We start from the raw sequence: 25,949 nt of genomic DNA on the forward strand, positions 1-25,949 counted from the left end.
CCCTCGGACTGCAAGGAGATCCAACCAGTCCATTCCGAAAGAGATCAGCCCTGGGATTTCTTTGGAAGGAATGATGCTAAAGCTGAAACTCCAGTACTTTGGCCACCTCATGGAAGAGTTGACTCATTGGAAAAGACTCTGATGCTGGGAGGGATTGGGGTCAGGAGGAGAAGGGGACGACAGAGGATGAGATGGCTGGATGGCATCACTGACTCGATGGACGTGAGTCTGAGTGAACTCCGGGAGTTGGTGATAGACAGAGAGGCCTGGCGTGCTGCGATTCATGGGGTCGCAAAGAGTCGGACGACTGAGCGACTGAACTGAACTGAACTGAACTGATTAGGGTGGAAGGGGCTTCCCACGGTAAAGAATCCGCCAGCACAGGAGAAGTGGGTTCGATCTCTGGATCAGGAAGATCCCCTGGAGGAGGAAATGGCAACCCAATCCAGTATTCTTGCCTGGGAAATCCCATGGACAGAGGAGCCTGGCAGACTACAGTCCATGGAGTCACGAGAGTTGAACACAACTGAGTACCACGCATACACACACATGTTGGGGTGGAAAAGAGGGTAACTGGAGAATAAGCTGGGGACTGTTGGGAAAAGGAGAGGCTTGAAGGCATCCTGACGTATCTGCTGTTTGAGCAAAATGGGATTTTGGAAAGTGGGGAAGGATGACATAGAAATCAGCTACAAGTGCAGGGAACCAAAGGCTTATTGCACCCAAACAGAGACAGAACAGAACCAGAGACAGAACCAGAGCTGAAAGGAGCCGTGAAGGTCGCCACATTTGGTGGTTTTGGAGCTGAGACTCCAAAGAGCAGTACAGCCTGTTCACGATGCTACATGTGGAGGGGAGGAGCCCGATGATCCCCCGCCCCGCCACCTCCCCTGCTCGGGCAAGGCTGGCGTCGGTCTTTGTAGAAACTGCCAAACAGAATCATGGCTTCAACCTCACATTCAAGTAAGTGGCCCAGGGACCACAGAGGCCAGTGAGAGGGCCAGGGAGGGGACTGTTGCAAACAGCCAATTGCTGCCCAGGCCCCCAGGCTGGGGCAGAGGCTGAGAAGCAGGACGGTGTCCCAGAAAGAGTCTCAGCCAATCTGCGGGGCCGCTCCCCTTCAGTGGCACCTACTCTGCCTGCCTGCCAGTACCTGTCCGCTGGGCACCTGCCTCATCTCCCCCTCCCCTCCGTCCGTGAAGGCCAAAGGGATCTCAGGCTGCAGGTTTGTCCCTCCCCTTAGAAAAGCAGGCTTCAGTTTCTGCAGATAGCGTGCCCCAATTACCCATGCCACACGCACACCGTGTGCCTTCCAGGGCACGTGTGCATGTACACAGCCTATAGACCAGCATCAAAACACACCAACACCCCCTCGAGACTCACAAGCTCGCAGGTAAGTGCGTGACGCCCACTTGTGGGCCTGTGCTCACCAACACAGTACATCCTCTGTGCCCAGCTGCCTGCGGCCGGGGTTGTGGGTCCCGCAGGGCCTGGCCTCTGAAGCTTCTCTGCCGAGTGGGCCTGAGTGTGCAGTGCACGCTCACTGTGGGCGGGCAGCCAGCTCACTGTTCTCACCTGGCAGGCCCGGCTCTGGCTCCCAGCCTGGAGGAGAACTTCCCTTTGCAAAGTTAGATAACACCAGGCTCTCTGTCAGAGGATTGGCGCTGTGGCTCCACGTGCTGATGCTGGCGCCGGGCCAGGCCCGCCCTGCCAGGCAGCGGGAAGGGAAGGCCTGGCTGCAGCCGGAGCTGGCAGGTGGCCGAGCCGGGGGTGGACGGGCGGGCCGGGGCCCGTGCTGCCCATTGGCTGCCTCGGGCTCCCGCTCCGCCTGCCTCCAGAGCCTGCGGCTCTCCTGGGCCAGAGCCTGCCTCTCCAGCTGCTTCTAAACTCCCCCAGCAAGCACCTCCCGCCAGGCCATGTCGAGCTGTGACCGGATCGGAGTGGCCCCTGCCATGGACATGCCGGAGGTCCTCAAGTCCCTGCTCGAGCACTCTTTGCCTTGGCCAGAGAAGAGGACAGGTAGGAACGGAGGTGGCCTGCAATGGCCAGCCACCCAGGTGCCTGAGGGGTGGGGGCCACCACGGGCACTGTGGCCGGACAGGCATCTCCAGGCTAGGGAGGGTCCTCAGCAGGGGTCTTCTCTTGGCTTCTTCCCCGGGCGAGGAAGGGCTGGGGTGTAGAGAGGGTCACGGTGGGGAGGGCCTCTGACTCTCCAGGGATGCCCCCTAGGCTTGCTGGCCCTGGGAAGCTGCGGCCAGCATGCGGCCACTGACAGGTGCAGGGCTCACGCAGGACCAGGACAGGACCAGAGGGCCCTGCTGAAGGAACGCTCCGGATGCTGACGGCTTATTACGTTCCCCCCTCCGTGTGTTGGGGTGCAGGGGACCAGCAGAAGCTGTGGCTTCAGGCGGCCAGCTGCCTGTGTCCTGCAGGAGAAGCTGGCCTCCGGGCGCCTGCTTCAGCTCCCGCTCGCCGGAGGTGCTGGACCCGGCGATGGGGTGAAGGCTGTTATGTAACAGGACCACAGGCTGGAAGCCCCGGTTCCTAGGATACCACAGGCAAACACGGGGCGAGGGAGCCTGTGGAGGAGGGTGTGGACAAGGGGCAGAGCCAGCAGCCAGCACCAGGTGTCTCCCGAGTCCTGCCTGAGAAACCCGGGGGCCATGAGAACTCTGGGGGCCAGCCTGCTCGGGGCTCTCCCTCCCGACAAATATTTCCCCTCATCTCTTCTGTTCTGAGACGTCAGGTCCTCATTGCTCAAGCCCCAGGGATGCCTTTAATGGAGCCCAGCTCCCCCTGGCTGCCAGAGCCTGACCTGAGGGCCAGGTGGCCCTTCAGGGGACCTTTCTCAGGCCTCTCCCTCCCCTCCCCACACCTCACCTCCCCTGCAGGTACCTGATCCACCCCATCACCAGGTAGCCCTGGCTGGCCCCGCAGGCCCCGCTTCCACGGGACCCTTAGCCCACTCCCAAATTCTGGGGCCCGAGGACACACACCACAGCCCCTGCCTGGACACGCCTCTCAGGGAACTGGGCTCAGGAAGGGAGGGTGGCAGGCTCTGAGCACGGAGACACCGCCTGAGGGAGGGAGGCAGCGCCCAGAGCCCACGGCAGGGTCCCCCGTGGGCTCTCTCCCATGGAGCTCTGGGCCCCTCGGACCTCACCCGTCGGCAGTCTGTGCCCTCTCGGCACTCAGGGTCCTGGCTGCTCACTGGGAGAAGCCCATCCCCTCCGGAAACTCACAGCTTGGCCTGGAAAAGAACCACGGCTGATGTTTTCTTGCCATTCCTGAATGTCCTGTGTGGGGAGGTGAGGCGGGACATCTGGATGTTAAGGGCTCCCTTCTTGGTCTGAGTGCTAGAGAAGGCAGGGTGGGCCTGTGGCCCAGGGCGGGCACAGGGGGCAGCTGGGCTGCTGGTGGGTCTGCGGGGACAGCTCCCACTTGGGCAGGGAAGAGTTCTTGGGGGCGACTCAGGGTGCAGCTCCTCAGACCAGGGCAACAAGGCTTATGAAGTGTGGCAGCAGCTGCTGGTTCCTGGATCCCACCTGGTCCCCAGAGCCCTGTGGAATGTCCCCATCAGTCACTGTGGATGGCAAAGTCCAGGCCCAGAAACCCGCCCCCCTCGCCAGGGTCTCAGGCAGAGCTTTGTCAAGAGCTGGGAAACTGACAGAGGACGGTGGGTCTGGTACAGCCAGGCTGGTCCATGGGAGACGGACCATCTCAGGCCACCTCCTGTCTCTTCTCCATGTGCCCTCTCACTGAGGGTCCGAGGCATGAGACCCTGACAGATTGAGAGATGCCGACGGGTGGATAAAATGATGGAGTGAGGGTTGGAGACTCAAGGGAGCCAGTACACCCCACAAAGACCTCACTCTTAATACTGCCCTCCATCTGCTGTCGCCACTTTCCAAAGCTCCCAGACTCTCCAAATCTTTCATGAAAGTATCCACCTGAAGGCAGTGTACCTTGGTGAAGACAGGGCACAGGACATCAAAGCTGGAATTCCCAGCCAGCAGGGAAAAAGTGTACTTGACCCTGGCACAACTCGGGGGTTAGGGCCCAAGTTGAAAATCTGTCTGTAACTTTATGGCCACCCCCAGATCCATGGTTTCACATCCTCAGATTCAACCAACCACAGATTGAGTAGTACTGTATGTGTTTAGTGAAAAAAATTCACGTATAAGTGGAACCCGTGTGGTTCAAACCCGAGTTGTTCGAGGAACAACCTGTGCTTTAAAAGTTCTTGACGAAGGGGCTTCTCCCCGTGTGCGTTCCTCATGCTGGCTTCAATCCCCCCGGGAGGAGGATGACAGAGGTCTGGTTGCCTCCTGTGCTTCAGCTCACGTGGGGGTCATGGGTCACGTGCAGAGCACACCTGGGGTCCAGAGGGAGGAGACATCCAAGGAGAGTCCTGGGGATGGTGAGACAATGCCCTCACAAGACCCTGCTCGCCCTGCAGACTGTGTTCAACGATGCTCCTTGAACCCCAACTGTGGGGCCTCTGGCTCTTGTTGCCCCTGGGCCTCCCTTCCTCCTCCCCAACTTCCTGGAGGAACAGACTTTCTCCAACAGAGCTGACCAGGCTCCAGACTCCCTGTTTTCAGGCTACAACCACCACCCAGTGGCCTGTCACTCTGGGCCACCCAGGCAACCAGCTTTCTTGCGGGAAGAGAAATCTCTGCCCAGCAAGAGAGTGGATCTGTGCCCCAAGCCTTGACTCAGTTTCCCCTCTGTCTGTGGGCCCTGTTCTTCCCGCTCCCCTGCCTGCCTTTTCTCCTGTGGATCCTCTCCCAGGAGGCATTCCGTTCCAGACTGCTCACCCTCCACTTTCATCTCCAGTTTACAGAAAGACGCGGCTTCTCAAACCACATGGTTAGCGCTTTTACTCCCCAACTCCTTGGCTGTGCTCAGAGGCCGGCACCTCATCTTTCGGCCAGCTTTGGCCACTCAGGCCTCCTTCTCAGGGAACCACGGAGCGCAAAAGCACACCGGAGGTGGAACAAGGCCTTCACTTTGAGCTGGGCAGGCGGGATCCCCAGGTCAGGAGCTCCTAACTGGAATCACTGTGGGCTACCCAGCAGGTATCCCTGACATGCCTCTCTCCATCCCCAATCTGTGAAAAGAATACCTGCTTCACAGGCTTGTGGCCAGGATTAAATGACATATCCCAGATGAAAGCGTCTGCAAACTGTGAAGTGCCACGCTGTTTTCTCTGCAAAAGATAAACAGCAGCTGGGCCTGGTTAGGCTCCTTCCATGGACATCACATCTGCCGTCTGACCCTCACTCCCTCCTTTCCGTGGATATTCTCCTGGAAAGAAGTGGATGTGGCAAGGCTGTGGGCACACAAGCAAGGCTGTCTCCGTGGAAACACGTGCTGAGGTTCCTAGGGTCACGGTGCCATCAGCCCTGTGCCAAGCAGGACAGCCCAGCTGAGCTGGCTCGGTGGGACCTGGTGGGGCAGAAGCAGGGGTCTGGGTAACCTCCCATTGGGGAACTGAGGTGAGCAGGAGAGAGGGTGGACTCAGAGCAGCCTGGGCTGTCCTGGGCTTGGCCTCAGTGATGGTCTATGTGGTCGCCTCCACTCCCAGCCTGGGGGAACCAGAGCAAGAAATCATGAAATTTGCTTCCATGGAAAAAGAGCCTGGAGAAGTGGCCTTACATGTACTGCACGTGTTATCTCTAATCCTTGTTGTGCTGTGCTGTGCTCAGTCGCTCAGTTGTGTCTGACTCTTGGAGACTAGATGGACTGTGGCCCAACAGGCTCCTCTGTCCGTGGAATTTTCCAGGCAAGAATGCCGGAATGGGTTGCCATTTCTTTCCCCAGGGGATCTTCCCAACCCAGGGATCAAACCCGTGTCCCTTGTGTCTTCTGCATTGACAGGCAGATTCTTTACCACCACGCCACTTGGGAAGCCCCTAACCCTCGCTACCATCTCCTAATGGCAAGGAAACACACTCAGAGGACTGGCTACCCTCAGGGTCAGCTTCTTCTCCACCTCCCTTGTCAGGGGCTTACCTTTCTTCTCTACCTGTCCCAATCAGAGAAATGTGAGAAACTCATTCTCACCTAGTGTGGACACTGACAGCAGTGTCCAGCAATCCAGATGACTTTTGCATCCTAATGGGCCTGTCCCACGGCTAGGTTAAGGGAATGAATCCTGGTTCTAATGGCCCCTGTTTCCCAGGTGTGGCTGGGGACTATGCTCAGTGCTTTTACATTGCTACTGCTAAGTCACTTCAGTCGTGTCCGACTCTGTGCGACCCCATAGACGGCAGCCCACCAGGCTCCCCCGTCCCTGGGATTCTCCAGGCAAGAACACTGGAGTGGGTTGCCATTTCCTTCTCCAATGCATGAAAGTGAAAAGTGAAAGTGAAGTCGCTCAGTCGTGTCCGACTCTTAGCGACCCCATGGACTGCAGCCTACCAGGCTCCTCCGCCCATGGGATTTTCCAGGCAAGAGCTCTGGAGTGGAGTGCCGTTGGCTTTTACATTACCATCTGTGAAACGGCTTTGCAAGAGAGGTGTGATTATCCATTCTACAGACCAGGAGACTGACACTCAGAGATGGGAAAGCCAGACACTTGTCGAGGGGCTCCAACCCAGCTTGGCCTGCTTCCAGGCTCCTCCCTACCCACAGGCTTCCCCGGGGTCTCCAGAACCGTCTCAGGGCAGCACCTCCCCAGTCATCCAAACATTCATCATGCTGAGCGCTTGCTAACGTGTGGCACGGGAGCGAGTGAGACAAACACTGCCCTGCTCGCCTGCTGTCTGCATTCCAGTGGGGAGACAGACAGCAATCAGGAGGGTCAGGGCCAACCTCTCTGAGAGGGGGACATTTGAGCCAAGGCCTGGAGAGTGAGGAAGGGCCAGTTACACCAAGAACTTTCAGGCTGGGGGAACAGCACCTACAAAGGCCCTGTTTGGGTCAAAAACGACACGTGTCTGAGGAATAAAAGGCCACTGTGGCTGCAGAAGGTGAATACATGGGAAAGGAGGAAGAGTGAGGTTAGAGAGACCCGCAAGGGGAAGGACTGCAGGGCCTTGAAGGTCATAAAGAAGAGTGAGGCCATCTTCTCCCTGACTACAAGGTCCCACCCTCCCCCAACTATTCTTGGGGAAGTGGCCGGTTGGGAGGAATGGGGTGTTGCCAGGACAACCCAACATGGGATTGTAGTCAGAGATAAACTTCAGGTGAGTGCGTGTTATGCTCCCAAGTGCTATTCTCAGCAGTGTGCCTGAACCGCTCCTTTCCGTCTCAGGCTCAGAGAGGTTAAGTAACTTGCCAAGGTCACACAGGAAGTAGTCCAAGCAAGAATCAGACCTACACGTTCCAGCTCCAGAGTCCACTCCCTACCAACACCGCCTCCACTGGAGAACCCTTAGCTGTCAGAAAGTGGCTGTTGAGACGTGGCAGAGCCTGGAGGTAAGGGCTTCTCTTTGGAAATACTACTCTTAGGGTGGATATCATTCTATATTTCTAAGCTGGGCAGTGGACAAAATGCAAGCCAAACAGGAAACTAAGTACTCTTGAGAGTACTGAGAGATGGGCAAGAGTTGGTGAAGGGCCTCCACCCACCACCTCTCCCCTAGAACACACTGAGACCATGGTACAAACCGCGGCCCAGAACTATGCAGCCACAGGTATGTAGGCTCAAGAGGAGGCAGTCGTTGGCAAGGCCAGTGGTGGAGGACTCGCCATAAGGGTGGCTTTTATTTACTATTCTAGGTTTGATTGTGAATTAAACACAATGAGTGTTATTTAATGTTAGTAATGTTCCAAATGTGTATGACCTAGCTCTGGAAAGTTTTTGTTAGCCCTCCTACTGGCACCAACAACAAAGTAAGCCAACAAATATTTAGTGGGTGACTACCCTGAACAAAGCTTTGTGCTCTCCTGCATTTGGGATCGCAAAGCACACAGATAACTGGCCTTTGTTAGTGCTCAGTGGAAGCCTTCTCATCGTCCTGCTCTTGCAGACACCAGGCTCATGTCACATTTTGCAGTAAGTCAGGAGAGAGGGTCATACTGTCCTGCAAGATGCTGACTATGAGGCCAAAGAGTCATTATGGGGTATCTGGCCAAAGGCTCCCATGCTGGAATTTTAGCTCCTCTGAGCTTCAAGTTTAAATTACCCAAATTGGCATAATGGTTTCATGTAAGGCCCTTTGTTCTGCACATGTTCAATTGAATTAAATTTTTAACTTGGGTTGGTTAGCAAGTTTCTGGAACACTGAAGAGTAGAATTTAAAGCCAGACCAGCTCTGGAAAATGGACATTTCATATCCCTTCTCGACTCTAGAACCCACCTTGTCCCCCCACCTCAAAGAATCCTGCTCCTCACCCAACACAGCCTGAATGAAGCGGAAGGGTGGAGGCCCACACAATCCATGCCATACACCATTCAGGCTGGCACTTGACATTGCTTCCCACACGTAATTCTCATAACCACCCTGTGACGTAGGCAGATCCATTTCTGTTTCCAAGAGAAAAATACATGAGACTTAGGCAGCAGAAGTCACTTGTTTGGACAAGAGGTCAGGCAGCCACTGAGGAGGGTCTCTACCCAGGCCTGCATCTCATCCCCACAAAGTCAGCACTGCCCCAGGACCCCCACCTTCCTCAAGAAGCTGCTGCATTGAAACCCTAATACTTTAGAATACAAAGGTGCTACTTCACAGTTTTAACATCTTAATCATGTAACAACATGTTCTTTTCATAGAGTTTACTTCTTTGTCAGGGCTCTCTGTGGAAATTACACTATGGAACACTATGAAACACTGTGGAAATTAGCTAACTGCTTCTCAAATGTTTTCCTCCACTAAGAGGAGGGGCTGCAATGTTCCTCCCACTTTACTGATAAGAAACAAAGGCAGAGAGAGGACGCTGTGGGTCTTCTCAGATCCGCTGGAGAATGAAGACAAGAACATAATGGCGCCCGCCTCCTGGATGGTGCTGTTGAATGCTGCCAGTCGGCAGCGTGGCTAACCCCCCAGCCTGCAAGTAAGCACGAGAGAGAACATGTTTATGACGTTCCTGCGGTGTTTGTGACACACCATTTACCCTGTGGTTATCCAGGGGAAAAAACCCTCTGTGGGGAGTGTCAGTACATGAACAGAGGACTAAATCAGAACAAAGTTTTAAAGCCCTAACCTGTTTACCCAGCTTCTTAACCTGCTTAGCAGTGCCACTTGCCTGTTAGATCAGTTGCTCCAGGCTGGGTGGTAAATGAAGTGGGTATTATCCCCTTTGAATAACTGAAGATTAAAAAAAAATTGTTTAACTTTTTTTAATCTTAAAAAAAAAACACCTAAATCTAAAATGTCATACTACATACCACCTTTGTCATAAACAAATGTTACAACTTTCCACTGTTTTGTTACTATAAATCCTCCTCTAATATCTTAAGAATTTTTTCCCCTTCAATAGTGTCATATTAGCTATGAAAATATACATTTAACAGTAATCCCATAAGTCTCTCCCTGGCCAAACTAGCCATTGTCTTTTTTAAACTCATACTTTTTTTCCCCATACTTTGTTTTAATCAATTTCCCTGAACTGTCCTTTGAAATTTGTTTCTAAAAACCTCTAGGTCAGTTTATCCTAAAGATATCTTAGTTTAGCCACATAGAGAATTCCCACTAATAACAACTCTGCAACACAACAGATGTTCTGTACATAATTTAGTACTTTCACTAACTAGAGAGTGACATGGGCACTGTACCTCCCTCTAGGATAATGGATACATCAAGCAGTGGATTTGTACCCATCAAGGGTAGCAAAGCTATGAAAATGATTTGTTGACTGCATGTTTGCAATTGTGCATTTTAGGACTTCCCTAGTGGCTCAGTGGTAAAGAATCCACCTGCCAATGTAGGAGACATGGGTTCAATCCCTGGGCTGGGAAGATCCCCTGGAGAAGGATTCTTGCCTGGGAAACCCCATGGACAGAGGAGCCTGGCTTGCTACAGTCCATGGGGTCACAAAAGTCGGACACCACTTAGCCACTAAACAACAAAACAAAAACAATTGTGTATTTTACATGAACTGGCTTACGCTAGCCTCACAAGGTCAGTCCTTCCCCATCTCTCTCAAAGAATAGGAAAGGTGGCCTGGAGAGATGAAGCAATAGGCTGGAGATATCAGACTCAAAAAGTGATTATAGTCTAAGTAATGAGGCTATGAGAACTTGAATTTTGGAGTCAGGCTCTGTCACCTGTCCTCCACAACCATCCAGAGTTCTTTCAAATCTTTTGCTTTCCAGGCTTGCTCAGGCGCCCAGCCTCTTGCTTCAACTGCCAGTACTGATTGTATCAGGCTGACAACTTTGAGCTAGCTGGGTGTCGCAGTCACACACCTACTCTATGAATCAAGGACTGTGCCCTGCATCTCGCAGCCTCGCTCCTGGAAGGCAAGAGTCACTGGTCTCATAGGAACAAATAAACTAAAGTCACTGGTCTCATAGGGACAAATAAGCCAAAGTCCCTGCCCTCTCAGGCAGGGAGTACCTAGTATTGTTTGGGTTCAAAGCAGGGTATGATTCCTGCTATCAAGAGGTACAAAGTTTGGGTGACCTGTAGGATCAGGTTCCTAGAAGGACTCAGCATGTGTCCGCCACCCAACCTCACGTTTGACATTTGTACCCGCCGTTTCCCGATGAACTCCTAGGAAGCATGTGCATATATTTTGAGAGGGAGGAATTTTGCGTTTTTTTTTTTTCCCTAAGAAAAAGAAGGCAATGTCCTAGAGAGAAACAGAATTTCAGAGCTGTTTAGGACTTGAGACTTATCCAGCCCAAGCCCTACATTTTATGGACGAGGAAACAGGCTCGGGTGAAGCAACTGGATTTTCCCAAGGTCACAGGCTAGTTAAGCGCGAGGACGGAAGCGCGTACTCCCGCCCTGGCTCAGGGCCCAGGCCCTCTCTCTGTACCCGCGGCCTCAAGAATGCGCCCTCCACACTAGTGTTTATCTGGCCGCCACGCCCGCACCAGAAACCCGGGATCAGGGGGTAGAATCTGACACCATCTTCAGCGGCAGCCAAGCCTGTTCCGTCAGTCCCTACGGGCGGGCAGGTCGCCGTCCCCGACCCCGCCCTCAGCCAACCTCTAGGTCGCGGGGTGGGGGAGAGGCGGGATAAAAGCTGCGCTGTGAGTCCCGGTACCACGACCCTAGGCAGTCCCTAGAACAGAAAGGCCCGCCCCTTCCCTCCCCGCCGCAGCTCCGCACGTGCTGCGCCTCGTGCACCGCCCCGGGCCCCGCCCCCCGCCCTCCATTGGCTGCTCCGCGCCTTCCTCCTGTCCCCCTGCTCCCCGCGCGGCGGGACTCGGCTGCAGCTCCACGTGACCCGCGGAGGGGAGGGGGGAGAGGATGGGGTAAACAGCCGCGGGGACCCCTAGGGGTCTCTCTGATAGGCTACCTCCCCACCGGCATGGCCGCTGCCAGCCCCGCCTCCTCTGGGTGGCGCTTCCGGAAGGTGGCGAGACTGGGATGCGAGGGAAGGGAGAGCGGTTTACAGTGGTCCGAGAGAAGGGCAGGGGTTACGGCGAAGGCGAAAGCGTGGGTTGAGGGGCAGGGGCTGTCGCCGGAAAGGGCCCCCTAGACCCAGGCCTCGGCAGGCGCCAATCAGGTGACAGCGAGGAGGAAGGGGCGGGGCCTGCGGCCCTGCTTCTCACCTGGCCCGGCACGTGTGGCGTTTACCCTAGGGGCGGCCTAGCCAATCACGATCCGGAAGGCTGCGCCTGCCCCCGCCCCCTCTCGCGGGATGGGCCAATCCAAGGCCGCCATCCGGGGAAGCTGGCCTGGCTTTATGAATAATTAATAAGCCAGAGCCAGTCCGCCGGCGGGGTAGGGATGGATGGGGAGGGGGGGGGGCCTCTGCGCGCCTGCGCAGTAGCTGCCTGTGTCGGCAGCTGCGGCGGGTCGCACGGCTCCGTCCCATCTCGGGGGGCGGGCAGGCGGGCGGGGGAGGCGAGGCGAGGCGAGGCGCGCGCGAGCCGAGCGCGGGGCACGATGTCCGACGCGGGCGGTGGAAAGAAGCCGCCTGTAGAGCCGCAGGCGGGGCCGGGCCCGGGGCCGGGGCGCGCAGCTGGGGAAAGGGGCCTGCCGGGCTCCTTCCCTCTGGTCCTCAAGAAGCTGATGGAGAACCCCCCACGCGAGACGCGCCTCGGTGAGGGGAGGCGGCGGTGGATGGGGTGGGGTGGGGGTTCCGCGCTGTTCTGGGGGCGGGGTTTCTGCAAGGGCGGGGCCTTGTGAGGGCGGGGCCGGGGAGGTCGGAGGTCTGGGTGAAGTGGTCCAGCCTGGGGGATGGGGCCAGGAAGGATTCATGGACGGGAGGGCGAGGCGAAAGGGGGTAGGAAGGGGTCGCGGATGAGCTGAGAGAGGCGGAGTCACATGGGGGTTGGTGGGGAAGGGTGGGGGAGGGAGGCAGTCGGGTGGGGGTCGCGGGGAGGAGGTTCATTGGGGAGGGTCCGAAGCACGCGCGACGTGAAGGGATTACCGAGGAGTCTGATGGGGGTCGCAGCAGCTATTCCAGTGACGCTCCAGGACGCCTGCCCTGGGGACCCCTGCATCAGAATCACTTGGGATGCTTGTTTAAAATGCCCATTTCTGGGCCCCACCCTTCACCCTTCACTGGATCTGCGGCTTCAGAGACAGGACTCTGCATTTTAAGGGGCACCACCCCACTTCCGTGATTCCACAGTCCGCTAAAGTTTGAGATGCCCTGATACACCGTAGCGAACTGCTTTTGTTTATGGCCGTCCTCCTCCCAGCGGGGAGGAGGACCTGCCTTCTTCCCTGCTTGTGAGTATCCTCAGGTTCTGGGTCCTCACTGGAGATTTCTTGGAAATGAGTTTCAGGGCTGCTGCCGAGGTGGAGAGGGGTGTCAGGAGGAGACAGGAGGTGCCTTCTGAGGGGGAGATTGGGATGAAGGTAGAGGGATAAGGGTCAGAAAGAGGCCACTGAGGCCCTTTACCTGGTTGTTTGGGACTGACCCTGGACTTGGAGGCCACAGGGTTGGTCTTTGTCCTGTTTGCTGCTGTGTGTGCTTAGTCAAGTCCCCACTGTTTGGAACCACATGGACTGTAGCCCACGAGGCTCCTCTGTCCATGGGATTTTCCAGGCAAGAATACTGGAATGGGTTGCCATTTCCTCCTCCAGAGTATCTTCCCGACCCAGGGATCGAACCGGGTCTCCAGTGTCTCCTGCACTGGCAGGCAGATTCTTACCACTGGGCCACCTGGGAAGCCCTTGTCTTGTTTCCTAGGCCACAGAGGTCCCTGGGGCTTTTGTGGAAAGCAAGTTTGGCCTTGTTTTTGGTCTGAGAGCATGGGGTTCAGGGAGCAGCAGGAATACCACCTATAGTGGAGTTTCAGGGGCACTGAGGTATGCTTTCAGTCTTCTGAGATTTGAATTTCCAAGAACCACTGGTGTCTTTCAGGGATTTGGGAAGGAATGGGCCTTCTGTGAATTACCGGTCTTGGGGAATTCATTTTCTTTTAAAAAAATGCCATTTCTCTTCCTTTCTTGGGTGTGTTCTGAGACTCCCATCCCTATGGCTATCACGGTCGGGTTATAAATAGCTTCAGCACATTAGGTGAGGCCAGGCTCTCTCCTTCCGCTTCAGGACCTCATATGCACAGACCCTTTTGTTTATTTTTAAGGCAATGCTTTGTTCCAAATCTGGGGCTGAGGCAAGCTGCCCCGGGACGGGTGTGCAAATCTGTCAGGTTCTGTCAGATTACCGAATAATAATCATCCATAATAATAATTCCATCTCACATTTGCAGAATTCTTCCAGAGCCCCTTGACATAATCTTATTTAGTCTTCTGCAGCCGTCCTATATGGTATTACCCCACTTCTCAGATGAAGAAAGCAGAGGCTCAGAGCGGTGAGGATGTTTCCTTAAGGTCACGTCACCAGTCCTTACATTGTATCACTGGTAATCACTGATGAACATCTCCTACAGTTAAAACTCCATCTTATAAAAACACTGATTAACAGTGTGCTTAATTGCTCAGGCCAGACAAACCCTGGAACTTGGTACTAGTTCTCCAGTATGGCTGTCTTTCTGTCTCCTCCCTTCTTCCTCTTTTAATCCCCACGACCCCCACCCAACAGGAATCTCAGTCATCTCTGATCAGAATGTAGAGTCAGTGTCAGGGAAGGAGAACAGGGAGGCCATCTGGCCCACCCAGCTCACCAAAGCTTGGCTTTCTTACTTCCCATTTGGTTTTAAACCAAAGCCTGGTACAGAAGGCAGTTGCAAGAATTCGAGTTACTTTGTATTAGTAGCCATGACCAAATTCTGTTTGTCAAAACCTCCACCTTTTCACTGGTTGTGTCCATTTTTATTGAACCAACAAGCTGCTTTTTGGCTGTCTGAGGTCTAGGCGTCCATGCATGACTGGTTTACTTCCAACATAATCGTATTTGATTTCTGTTTCATTTCAGAAACCAGAGTTCAAAGTTGTCGCCCTCAATTTGAAAACCCATTATGAGCTTGTCATGATCTTATCTCCCACTTCCCTCATTTGCCTCCCTGTCACTCTGATTTTCTTCCAACCTTGTCACATTTTTCTCTTTTTTTCTCAATTTGCCCTTTCTTGGATATCCATCCACGTGTATAACTTTCGGGCTGAGACAGTTAGGTGGGTTCATGTCCCCACTGATTGATTTGTTTTGCTTTGAATGGGAGCATTCTTTCTTCTACAGCTCCATGCATCTCTTTCTTCCCAAAAAACCTGCCTTAAGTCTCTGCTCATTCAGGGATAAGCAAATGGTCTCTGGAAATGGTTGCTGTGAAAAAGGTCCTGAAAAGACAGCTCCAGGCCCTCTCTTTTATAAACCCAGCCTTCTTCATTCAGTACACTCATCTTCCTGGGGTCTGCTGTCTTGCCTGCTCCTGTATTGGTCCCCATGATCTAGAAATGAATCAAACACAATCCCTTCCCTGAGCAAGCTCACCATAATAATGAATGCCTGGCGTGTGCCAGGAGCTCTACAAGACACTTTCAAATGTTACCTCTAGTCTTCACCAAAGAAGGAGCTTTATCCTTACTTACAGTGGAGGACATTGAAGCTGAGAGAGGTTAAATAACATGGCTAAGGTCACACATCACTGCAGTGGGTGGCAGGCAGGATGGGACAGGACAGAAGAACAAGCAAGTTCTTGGCCTGAGGAGTCAGCCCTTTCCTAAGATAGCAGGATCAAAAACCCCGTTCCCCACCCCCCGACCCCTGCCGATAGGCTCTCTCCAGCAGATGATAATCCCACAGCCTGTTCTGAATTAACCCTGGGACTACATCAGGCCTCAGAGCTGATGGCAAGCATCCTAGGAAGCCCAGGCATGGATGTGCAGCACATGAGGGTATGCTGCCATCTCTAAAGGAGACCAGTGGTCCTGGTTCAAGCACCAGGTTATAACTGGAGAATGATGTGGGCTCTTGAAATGCATGCATGGATGGATCAGGACTCCGAGAGAGATGGCTCTGCCCTGTGAGGCTCACCACGTGCCTCCTGGGGTTGAGTTACTCTCTCAAGAGATGTCTCATCACAGATTTTGTGTCTACAGATAAGGAAAAGGGGAAGGAAAAGCTGGAGGAAGACGAGGCTGCAGCAGCCAGCACCATGGCCGTCTCAGCCTCCCTCATGCCGCCCATCTGGGACAAAACCATCCCGTACGATGGCGAGTCTTTCCACCTGGAGTACATGGACCTGGATGAGTTCCTGCTGGAGAATGGCATCCCCGCCAGCCCCACCCACCTGGTGCAGAACCTGCTGCTGCCGGTGGCTGAGCTAGAAGGGAAGGAGTCAGCCAGCTCCTCCACGGCGTCCCCACCATCCTCCACTGCCGTCTTTCAGCCCTCGGAAACCGTGTCCAGCACAGGTTGGTGATGAGCCTTTGGGCAGGGCCACCTGCCTCATCCAAGGAGATCCACTTGCCAGGGGGCTGCGTGGTCCCATTGGACCTACCATTAGCAGAAGCCCTCTGCTCCCCCACCCTTCAGCACAATCCCCCACGGCTGGAGATAAAAATAGCCATCCCCTCAGCGGCAGCCGGAGCCTTCCTGTCTTTGGTTGCTACAGATGGTCAGCCCAGTGGAGTGAGCAGTCCCAGTCGGAGGCTTCATAGGATAGCAGTGCCATCCTGCCTCTCCGCAGTACTGCTCTCTGCCGCCGTGTGCACTTTGCCTCAGATTCTTAGGAAGCTCAGGCAATAATAATAACAACAGCAAACATTTATTTAACATTTATTCTGTGCCAGGCACTAACACATAATCCTCACAAAACCTCCTTATGAGGTTGATACTTTCATCCCCATTTTATTTATTTAGCTGCACTGGGTCTTGGTTGTGGCACGTGAACTCTTAATTGCAGCATGTGGGATCTAGTTCCTTGACCCGGGATCAAACCCGGCATTGGCAGTGTAGAGTCTTAGCCACTGGACCACCAGGGAAGTCCCCTGTTATCCCCATTTTCTAGGTGAGGAAACTCAGAAGTTAGGTCACTTGCCCAGGGTAACACAGCTGATGGGAAGTGGAGGCAGCACTTGAACCCAGGATGTCTGACTGTTTAGCCAGGTACTTCTCAGGTACTACCACGAAGAAGGCATTTCCACTGCCAGGACCAATACCATCTTTGGGATTCCTGCTTCATCCTCTTGTCCTTTTTCTGTTTTACCTCCAGTTGGTTGGTTTTCATGCCCCTGGGTCATGAACCCATCAGAGCAGACATGGTCCCTGTTTCAGGGGCTCTGCAAAGCTTTCCACAGGCTCAGTTCAAGGCATATAGGCAGATGTCTCCTGGAAAAGACCCCAGGAGCTGGTGTGGAACCCAGGAAACCTGCACCCAAGGAATTCTCATGCTCTATTTTTTTTCTTTTTATAATGGAAAAATGTTCAGATATGAAAATGAAGGGCTGCTATAATAAACCTCCAATAACCATCACTCAGGTTCTGTAGTAATTGGCTCATAACCAGTCTTGTTTTCTATAACCTCCTTCATTCCCCTAACCTGATTATTTTCAATCAAATGTATATGTAAAGTATAGTTTTTTTTAAGAACAGAAATACCAGTTTTACATCTGAAATTGACAGTAAATCCAAATGTTACTGTTTTACAGTTTGCTTGAATCAGGAGCCAAACGAGACCCACACATTTCAGTTAGTGATGTGTCTTAAATCTCTTGTAGTCTGTGGGGTCTCCTTTCCTTTTTATTTCTCTGCAGTTTGTTTGTTGAAGCTGAATTGTTTGTCCTATAGAGTTTCACACATGCTGGATTTTCTGGTTATATCCCTCTACTGCCTTTTAACATGCTCCTCTGTCCCTCGTTTCTGTGCTGTAAACCATTCAGCTTCAGAGGCTTCAGCTGATTCCAGCCGAATTCTTGTTTGAAGGCAGCTCATTTTTGTGCTGGTCAGGTTATCCTGAAAGGCTGGTTCCGTGTGTGGGTAGGGGACAGAGCTGGAAATGAGCCCTCTTCTTATACCTGAGGCCGCCTAGGTGGAATTTCCCTCTGATTTTGTGTTTAAGTAGACCTTAATGAAGTGTGGCGTCCAGAGGTGCCCCTATCATAGGTGCACCGCTCGATGAATCTTCAGAGTGAGCCCACCCATGTAACTACGCCCCATTCAGAGCAGAGAACAGTCGGTATTCTGGAAGTTCCTCCTGACCCCACTCAGTCCTCACTCCCCAGAGGTATCCACCATCCTTATTTCCATCACCAGAGATTCGTTTTGTTTATAGATGAACGTTCTGTAAATGGAACTGTATATTACGTTCTCTTTTTCTTTAAGTAAATTACATTTACACGTTCACATTTAGAGCTTCCTATGGCTAGCTTTATAGTAACATACAGATCATGTGGGCATCAGTGACTAAAAATAGATTTATAGAACATACTTATGGACTACTCCTGTGACAGAAAAACCACGATACAAATAAAGTAAGATTTATACTGAAGAGTTATATATGTGGTAGAAATGAAACAATTCATTTTTCAGTTCCTCTGTAATAAGTAGTCTGTATGCTTTCGTGACTAGCTCCTTTCCTCAACTCCGTGTATGAGAATCATCCATGTTGTTGCCTGTAGCAGAGCTGTATTCATTTTTTGTTGCTGAATGGTATTCCGTGTTTTATTTTGCCTCACTATGCGGCATTTGGGATCTTAGTTCCCACACCAGGGATCGAACCTGTGCCCCCTGCAGTGGAAGCACAGTCTTAACCGCTGGACAGCCAGGGAAGTCCCTCCAAGTTGTATTGCATGGCCACACCAGTTTTTACCCACTCTTTAGGGGATGGACACAAGAGATGTTTCCAGGTCAGGGTTATGCCTAATAGCACTGCCATGAACATTTGTGTGTGTCTTTTTTTTTTTTTAATTCTTATTTTGTGAGTCTTTGTATGCATTTTCTGTTGGGCATTTTCCGAGGAGTAGAGCATCGGATACCCAGTGTTGGATGGGAAGGATTGTGACTTGCACGTAGACTCACTCTAGATTGTTTCAGGGCCACCCGCCTCTCTGTCTTTCTGAATACTCCCTGGAAGGGAAGCTGAGTTGCACCCAGTCAGCTTTTTGTAGATGTTTCCAAATAGGATACAAAGTGGCTGTTGCCGTTTATACTCCCACCAGCAGTACAGCGGCGGTCTAGTTGCCAGGCTGTGGTACCTTGGCTGTTGGTTGTTTATTCCTATAGTTACCACGCTGGTCCCTGGCCACTCACTCTTCTGACACTCAGCCCTGTTTGTAATTAACCTGTCTGATAGGATACAAGTCGTTTATATGCATGATCCAGTTAAAACCTATGTCTGATCGTGTCACACCTCTGCTCAGAACCCTCCAGTGACTTCTTTCACCTCAGGGGAGAGTCAAAATCAGTAACACTGTTGACGTCCGGACCAGATAGTTTTTGCTGGGGTTGGGGAAGGGCTGTCCTTGCACCTCAGCATGTGTAGCAGCACCCATGGCCTCTACCCACCAGACGCCAGTGGAACACACCCCTCCACCCTAACAGGGTCACGTGTCCCCTGCAGAACAAACTTGTTCCTGACTGAGAACCACTGCTTTACTGGGATTAAAGGTCCTACGCTTTCTGTCCCCATCCTGTTACTCCTCCCTCTTAGTCACCCCAGCCACAATGGCCTCTGCTCTCCTCAAGTCTCCCAGTACTTGCCTGTGCACAGACCATGCACTTGGTGTTCACTCTTTCTGAAATGTTCTCCCAAATATCCACATGGCATCCAACACTTCTGTATGGGTGTTTGTAATTTATCTTATGTAACGTCATCCTTCCCCATAGGATAACATTCCATGAAGGCAAGGATTTTTCTTTTGTTCACTGCTTTGTCTTTGCCAGGACAGTCCTTGGCATATAGTAGATGTTTAATAATGTATCTATTGACTGAATAATTATTTTTGTGTCCTCTTATAAGTAGCATTGAGCAAGTAGGCCAAAGGTATAGATTAAAAAAAAATAACTTATCCCTAATAACACATAAGATTTGAATAGGGTTTTGCCTTTTGTTTTTTTGGCCAGACTTAAATTTTAGTTTATTTACCATCCACGTGACCCTAGGAAAACCTTGTCATTTCTCCAAGCCTTGGTTTCCTCATCTGTAAAATAAGGTTAACACCCATCTTCCTTTCAGAGTTGTCATGAGACTGAATGAGTACAGCCACTGATTCGTCTCAAGGGGATTCAGAAATGGAAGCCATTTCATTATTCAGTCTGTGTCCCTAAACCATTATAGTTCCTGGTGAGATTCAGCTGCTTCTCATTACTTGAGAACTTGAAACCACAGGAAGTTAAGGGGGTATAATGATTTAATGTTTTGCTTAACATTTCTGGGGGGAAAAACAATTGGAAAATCTTGTCTTTTTCGAAGGCCCCTGTTTCCTTTTGAGCATTTTGTTCCTAAAGGGAAGAATTCTTTTCGTGTTTGCGTTGTTGAATTGAATCACATATGCCAGTCTGGCTTGTGAGGGGCTGGTGCTCTTATAGATTTTCTTCCCTCCAAGCAGCAGTCGCTTCTGTGACCTTGAGATTCAAGTAGGTGTCTGGGTATGTGACGTGAGCCTTGGCTATTTAGTGAGTCTAGGCTTTTTCAGGACCACCTGCCTCTCTGTCTTTCAGAATCCTCCCTGGAAAAGGAGAGGGAGACCCCCAGTCCCATCGACCCCAACTGCGTGGAGGTAGATGTGAACTTCAATCCCGACCCTGCCGACCTGGTCCTCTCCAGCGTGCCCGGCGGGGAGCTCTTCAACCCTCGGAAGCACAAGTTTGCCGAGGAAGACCTGAAGCCCCAGCCCATGATCAAAAAGGCCAAGAAGGTCTTTGTCCCTGATGAGCAGAAGGTAACTTGGTACATAGTGAAAGTGCAGCGTGGGCTCAGGGGTCAAGGGGCTTTCCCCAACTTCCATTCAGTTTCCCTGGGAGGACCCACCCTCCTTGGGGACACATCGAGAAAGGCGTGCATTCAGAGCTTTGGGCCACATCCTGCAGCAGTTGAGAGAAAGGCATTTGGGTGGCGTTTGGCCCCGGCTTGACTCCCCGCAACGTCTCTTTCCATTCTAGTCGCCGGCTATGCCCGTGCTCCCACTTCCCTGGCTTCAGCCCAGCCCTTGGGCAAGAGCTCAGTCGGCCACAGAAACCGGGATTGAACAAGCCCTCACTTTGAAGGACAAAAGATAGCTGTACATTGCCATGACAGGGATGAGCCAGCAGCCTTCAAGCTGATGGTTTTATAGGAGCTGGGATGGGAGGAGTTGTTCAGTCACTAAGTTGTGTCCGACTCTTTGCGACCCCATGGACTGCAGCACACCAGGCTTCCCTGTCCTTCACCAACTCCCAGAGCTTACTCAAACTCAGGTCTGTTGAGTTGATGATGCCATCCAACCATCTCATCCTCTGTTGTCCCCTTCTCCTCTTGCCCTCGACCTTTCCCAGAATCAGGGTCTTTTCCATTGAGTCGGCTGTTAGCAACGGGACTGGGAGGAGAGGAGGATCTTGTAGTTTTTCCCTTCCCCACTGAGAAAAACTCAGAAAAGGGACTGGACTTTTCACCTAAGCTTTATAGAGTCAGGCAGACCTCAGGTTCCTCATCTGTAAAATGGGAATAACCATACCTGCCTCTTGAGAGGTTTCTGAGGCTTTTACAATAATAACGATGAAAATGGTAAACCTTTATGGGGTCCTTACTATAAGCCAGGCATTGGTATAAGCACCTTGTACATATTAACTCTTCTAATTCTCAGGTAACTTTGAGGTAGTTACTGTAATTACCCCCCATTGTAAAGACAAGGTGGGGAGACATCATGAGGTTAAGGAACTTGCTCAGTTCCACTGCTAGAAAGTGGCAGAACAAGATGTCAGCTCCGGGAACTGGAGTCAGGGTGCAGACCCTCAGCCACAGCCTAAGTGAGGCAGGAGTACAGACAGTGCTGTATGTTGGAGCAGCAGAGAGAGACCACTGGTAAGAGGAAGGCCCATCCTTCCACCAGTGGTCCCACTTGGATTCTGTGGGTCTGTGGATAATGCTCCCTGGGTGTAAGGGCTGGGCCCCTGGGAGTCCCCAGGTCCCAGCTGCACCATGTGGGTTAAAAGAGGAATCGGTGTGGGTGGGGTGGAGTGCTGGCAGGAGGGGAGGGGTGGGTTCTCTCTTGGGAAAGTGGAGAGACCCACCAAAGACCCTTCCCCACAGGACGAGAAGTACTGGACGAGACGCAAGAAGAACAACGTGGCGGCCAAGCGGTCCCGGGACGCCCGGCGCCTGAAGGAGAATCAGATCACCATCCGGGCAGCCTTCCTGGAGAAGGAGAACACGGCCCTGCGGACGGAGGTGGCGGAGCTGCGCAAGGAGGTGGGCAAGTGCAAGACCATCGTGTCCAAGTATGAGACCAAGTACGGGCCCTTGTAACACGCGCCCCCGCCGGGGCGCTGCCTCACTCAGACCTCTGCCCGGGGCCCCTGAAACCCACCCCCGCGTGGAGACTTATGACTCGTCGTGGGCGCATGGCGGTGCACCTGCCCCGGAGCCTTCACGTTCAAGCTTCATTATCACACACGACCAGTGCGGCGACTTCCCTGGGGGCCAGCCTCCTCCCTGGCGGGACTCGAGAGAATCTACGAGGCGGTGAATAAGCCTTCGTCTCTGTCCTTGGCTGTCGCAGCTGGCCCAGAAGGGGACCTCTGGAGCACAGGCTCTCCTCTCCCAGGGGGCCCAGGCTTCCGTGACTCTCCCTCTTCTCCAGCCTGGGCCGGGCCAGGCCCGTATCTGCAGAATGAGTGGTGATGACTGTCGCCCTTACGTCTTCTCAGGTAGCTGGGCACATTTCTAGGCAGGGCGGGTCTGTCATCCTCCCCAGAAAGTCTTAGAGAGAGAAGCCTCTGTTCCCATCTTCCTCAGAGGTAGGAAGACATGCCAGCTCCTCTGTAGCGTCCTTGTGGGCACCAGGCCATGGGGGCGTGGTCTCTACGCAGCCGGGGATGACCTTTGCATCTGGGCCTGCAGCAGAAGGTCACCCAGCCGTTTCTGGTTCCCTGACCCCTTTTCTCTGTGGCTTGAGGCTTGGGAGGAGGAGGCCCTGGTGAGGGGCTCCCTGTGCGTTCCATCCACTGCTGGGAGAGACTCCCAGGGCGGTGGTCTCTGCGCCCTGGTCACCGTGCTCATCTACTCTTCTCTGGGGCACTCGTGGAGGCTGCCTAAGTCTCCTTTGTCCCACCAGACTGGGCCTCTGGCCCTGCTGTTTTTCCTCACCCAGTGACCACGCTCAGATCTTGGATTTTACCTGAAAAGTCCCCTCGTCTGGGGAGCTTAACTTCCTGGAGTGGAGACGCACCTTCTGCATGGTGTTCAGATACCTGGCCTCCACGGCCCCCTCTCACCCTCCCCCAGCACCGCTGGTGGAGAGCCGGGCATGTTTCTCTAGAAGCTCCCGTTCTTTCTTGCTCTGCTTTCTCGTGCGGGCCATGCCCAAGCCCGCTCTCCCCGAAAAGCAGAAGAGGGCTTCCTGGTTCTCGCTTCAGGATCCACCCAAGTATGAGCAGCCTAGAGGGCGTCCCTGGGCAGGGCCCTGGTCACCGGGTCCCACCCAGCTCATATGGAAGAACAGGCTCCTGGGACTTGGACATAGGCTAGAAACCCCTCCATCCGGGTCCTAGGAGACGGCCAGCTGTGCAGGCCCGGCCAAGGTGTGGGTGGAGGGGCCCACCTCGCAGCTGCTCCTTCCTCTCATGTCCGGCTGGACTCATCCTTCGGTTCTGCCCGGAAGACTTGTTACGGACATCTGCGGAACCCTCTGCTCGCTGTGGTCAGCCGGGCACCTGGAGATGGGTGTATTTATTTGCTCAGGGCGGGCAGCCTGTGGTAAGGACGGGTCAGAGGTGACAGGCACACTTTTGTCGCGTTCACCACTGGTTTTATTTAAAGTGGTGGCTCCGAGTCCTGGGCCTTGACCCCTAAAGACTTTTTATAACAGATGTTAAGAGCAGGGGAAGCCATCCACTGGCCGTGGACCACACCCCAGGGGAACACACGGCCCTCCAGGGACCTGCACCCCCACCTCTCCAGGGGACTTGACAAAGGTCCTCGAGGCCGAGGGACATTGGTGCCCCTTCCCCCTCCCCCGACTTTGACTTCGTGGTTCTATGAAAACCATGTTAACACTTTTCACTCTTATAACCACAGCAGGGCAGTTGCATCCAGCATGTCCATGTCCTGCCCTGGGCAGCTTGCCCGCCCGGGCACTCTCGCTCTGGTCTGGCCACCCACCCAGAGGGCACTTCTCATTTTGTTATTGGGAGAAGAGCCACCAGCTTAAAAGCTCTTCATTTTCTTTGGCCAGAAAGTGTATGGTTTGTGTTTTCTCGGTTTTTTTCCCCCCCTCTAAGGGATGGACATTTAGTCTCTGGGTGGCGTCCACTCTCCGACCCCAGCAGGTGTGGTGATGGCCTGCTGTCTCTTCTCTCTGTCCCACTTTCTGCCTGTCTGGGTGCCCTCCCCTTGCACCTCCTCCCCCAACCCTCCCCCCCCCCCCCCCCCCCGCCCCAGGCAGTGGGTGTCTGGTTCCTTCCCAAAATGCTCACTTGGAAAGAGCGTGGCTGCTGGCCTCTTCTAGAAGAGCCCCTTCGAGTCAGGAGTCTGGCGGGGACAGGAAGGAGAGGTCCGTGGAGATTGACATGCTGGGGAAAAGGGTGCTCAGGTAAGCGTGTCTTCTTAGTCCTTGCAGGAGAGGTGGTGCCTCCTCAGTTTCCATCGTGGAGTTGGGAGTCTTCTTGACTCCCTGCCAGGCCCTCTCCATCTTAGGGCTAATGGCCAAAAACTGAGGCTCCTGTCCTCATGTCTTTGACACCCTCTGCAAAGCACCAGAGACGAGAGATGCCGGTGTGAGTGGCTTTCCCTTGGCTTGCAGTGGGCTGGGACGGGCCATGCCTTCCTGAGCGCCCCCTTTCACCTCAGTTGCAGCCTCCGAACAGACAAATCATGAATGAGATGGAATGTTGCAAGAATATGCATATAATAAATGTATATCTAGACATAGAATACATATATATTTAGGGAGAGCTTTCACAGTGACCAGCAGTCTTGTGGAGGACCTGGGTAACTCTTACCCTTGGCCCAAGGCAAAGGGTTTGCCTGTCTGGGGCCTGAGGTTGGGGAAGGCACGTAGCAGTGACCCTTGATTCTGGGTAAGCGTCGCCCTGGTCAGGGGGGACCTGCTGTGGCCCTGGCAGGCAGCGTCTGCAGTCGTCCAGGCAGAGGTGGGGCAGCAGGCGAGGGGGCCAGCTGACAAGGGCTGCTCTGTGCTGGGCAGCTCTCCATCCGGGACCCTGGGAGCAAAGGGCTCAAAGCCCCCTGGTTTTCATGGCAAAGCCCTACCACCCCAGAGCTCCTTTAACATCTGTTAATTAAGTGCAATAAATTTTTCTAGAAAATGGCAAAGATGACTTCCAGGTGGATATTGCTGTCTTACAGTGTTGGGGACGCCAGAGCACCACTTGGTTTTATTTTTCTAAGTGCATGTGATGTGACAGAGTGTGTGGGGCTCTGCGCCCTCCCCCGGGAGCTGGCATTCCAGCAGGCCCCTCTCTCCTTCACCCGTGTCGGGGAAGGAGGCACGGCGCAAACCCCTTCTCCCTGGCCGGCGCGGGGCAGATGCGGAGCGTAGCCCGCTGGCCTTATGTGCGTGTGTGCGTGCGAGTGTGCCACTGCTGGTGGGCCCGGGTGACGTGGCGGGAGGGAAGCCGGGGATGTAGCCTTTTCAAACAAAATTAAATATTTTGAGACGAGAATCGCGGGGCTGTCTTTTCTGTCCTCCTCCCCACGTCAAGGCCGAGCCGCCCTAGCCAGTCTGTGCCTGCTTCTTCACGTGTCAGGTGGAAGGAATCCCTGCCCGCTTAGCCACACAGTTCCTGAGAAGGGACAAGTGCCAGGCCCCGGAATCGTCCTCAGCAGTTAGAACAAATGAAAGTGCAGCACAGCTGCTTGGAACGCCAGGGAACTGCTCATGAGAAGTGTCCCCAGACAGAATCCTCAACAGTGCTCGGAGTGGGATTCTCGAGGTTTTCCTTGTTTACTTTTGCCACATTTTCTGTCTACACTGTGAGACCGTCACAGTTAAAAGACAAGGTTAAACACAGGGTGCAGCTGTCTGCTGGGCACCGGAGCTGTCGGGCTGAGCCACTCAGCATTGGCGTCCCCAGGTCCCCTGCTCAGGACAGGCCCAGGCTCCTGGGGTGAGAGCAGAACAGGGTGTCCACCCTTGGCCGTGCTCACTGCCAATTCCACCCCCCTTCCCACATCTCTGCCCACTCTTGATGCTGCGTCTGCTCCGTCCACGTGTGCGTGCCTGGAGCTGGTGCCTGTGTGCGGCCATGGCCGTTCTCCCCTGCTTCCCATGCTGCACGCCGTTCGTGCTCCTGTGGTTTAAGGGACCGGTAATCATTTC

The 25,949-nt window shown here is 53.6% G+C and overlaps 1 protein-coding gene across 2 annotated transcripts; it reads left to right on the plus strand.

Annotated features, from left to right (window-relative positions):
* Positions 1-1,859: 1,859 nt before the first annotated feature.
* Positions 1,860-25,293, plus strand: TEF (TEF transcription factor, PAR bZIP family member). 2 transcript variants are annotated; one of them, XM_003586156.6, is made up of 4 exons: positions 1,860-2,019; positions 15,576-15,890; positions 20,137-20,357; positions 21,704-25,293. In XM_003586156.6, exons 1-4 carry the CDS (start codon positions 1,917-1,919, stop codon positions 21,917-21,919), a joined length of 855 nt encoding a protein of 284 aa, XP_003586204.1. In that variant the 5' UTR covers positions 1,860-1,916; the 3' UTR covers positions 21,920-25,293. The 2 variants fall into 2 exon arrangements, with proteins under 2 accessions (XP_003586204.1, XP_003586203.3); XM_003586155.6 differs by lacking the exon at positions 1,860-2,019 and adding an exon at positions 11,889-12,168.
* The last annotated feature ends 656 nt before the right edge of the window (positions 25,294-25,949 follow it).

This window comes from Bos taurus, chromosome 5 (assembly GCF_002263795.3).
Source record: "Bos taurus isolate L1 Dominette 01449 registration number 42190680 breed Hereford chromosome 5, ARS-UCD2.0, whole genome shotgun sequence".
NCBI classification, from domain to species: domain Eukaryota; kingdom Metazoa; phylum Chordata; class Mammalia; order Artiodactyla; family Bovidae; genus Bos; species Bos taurus.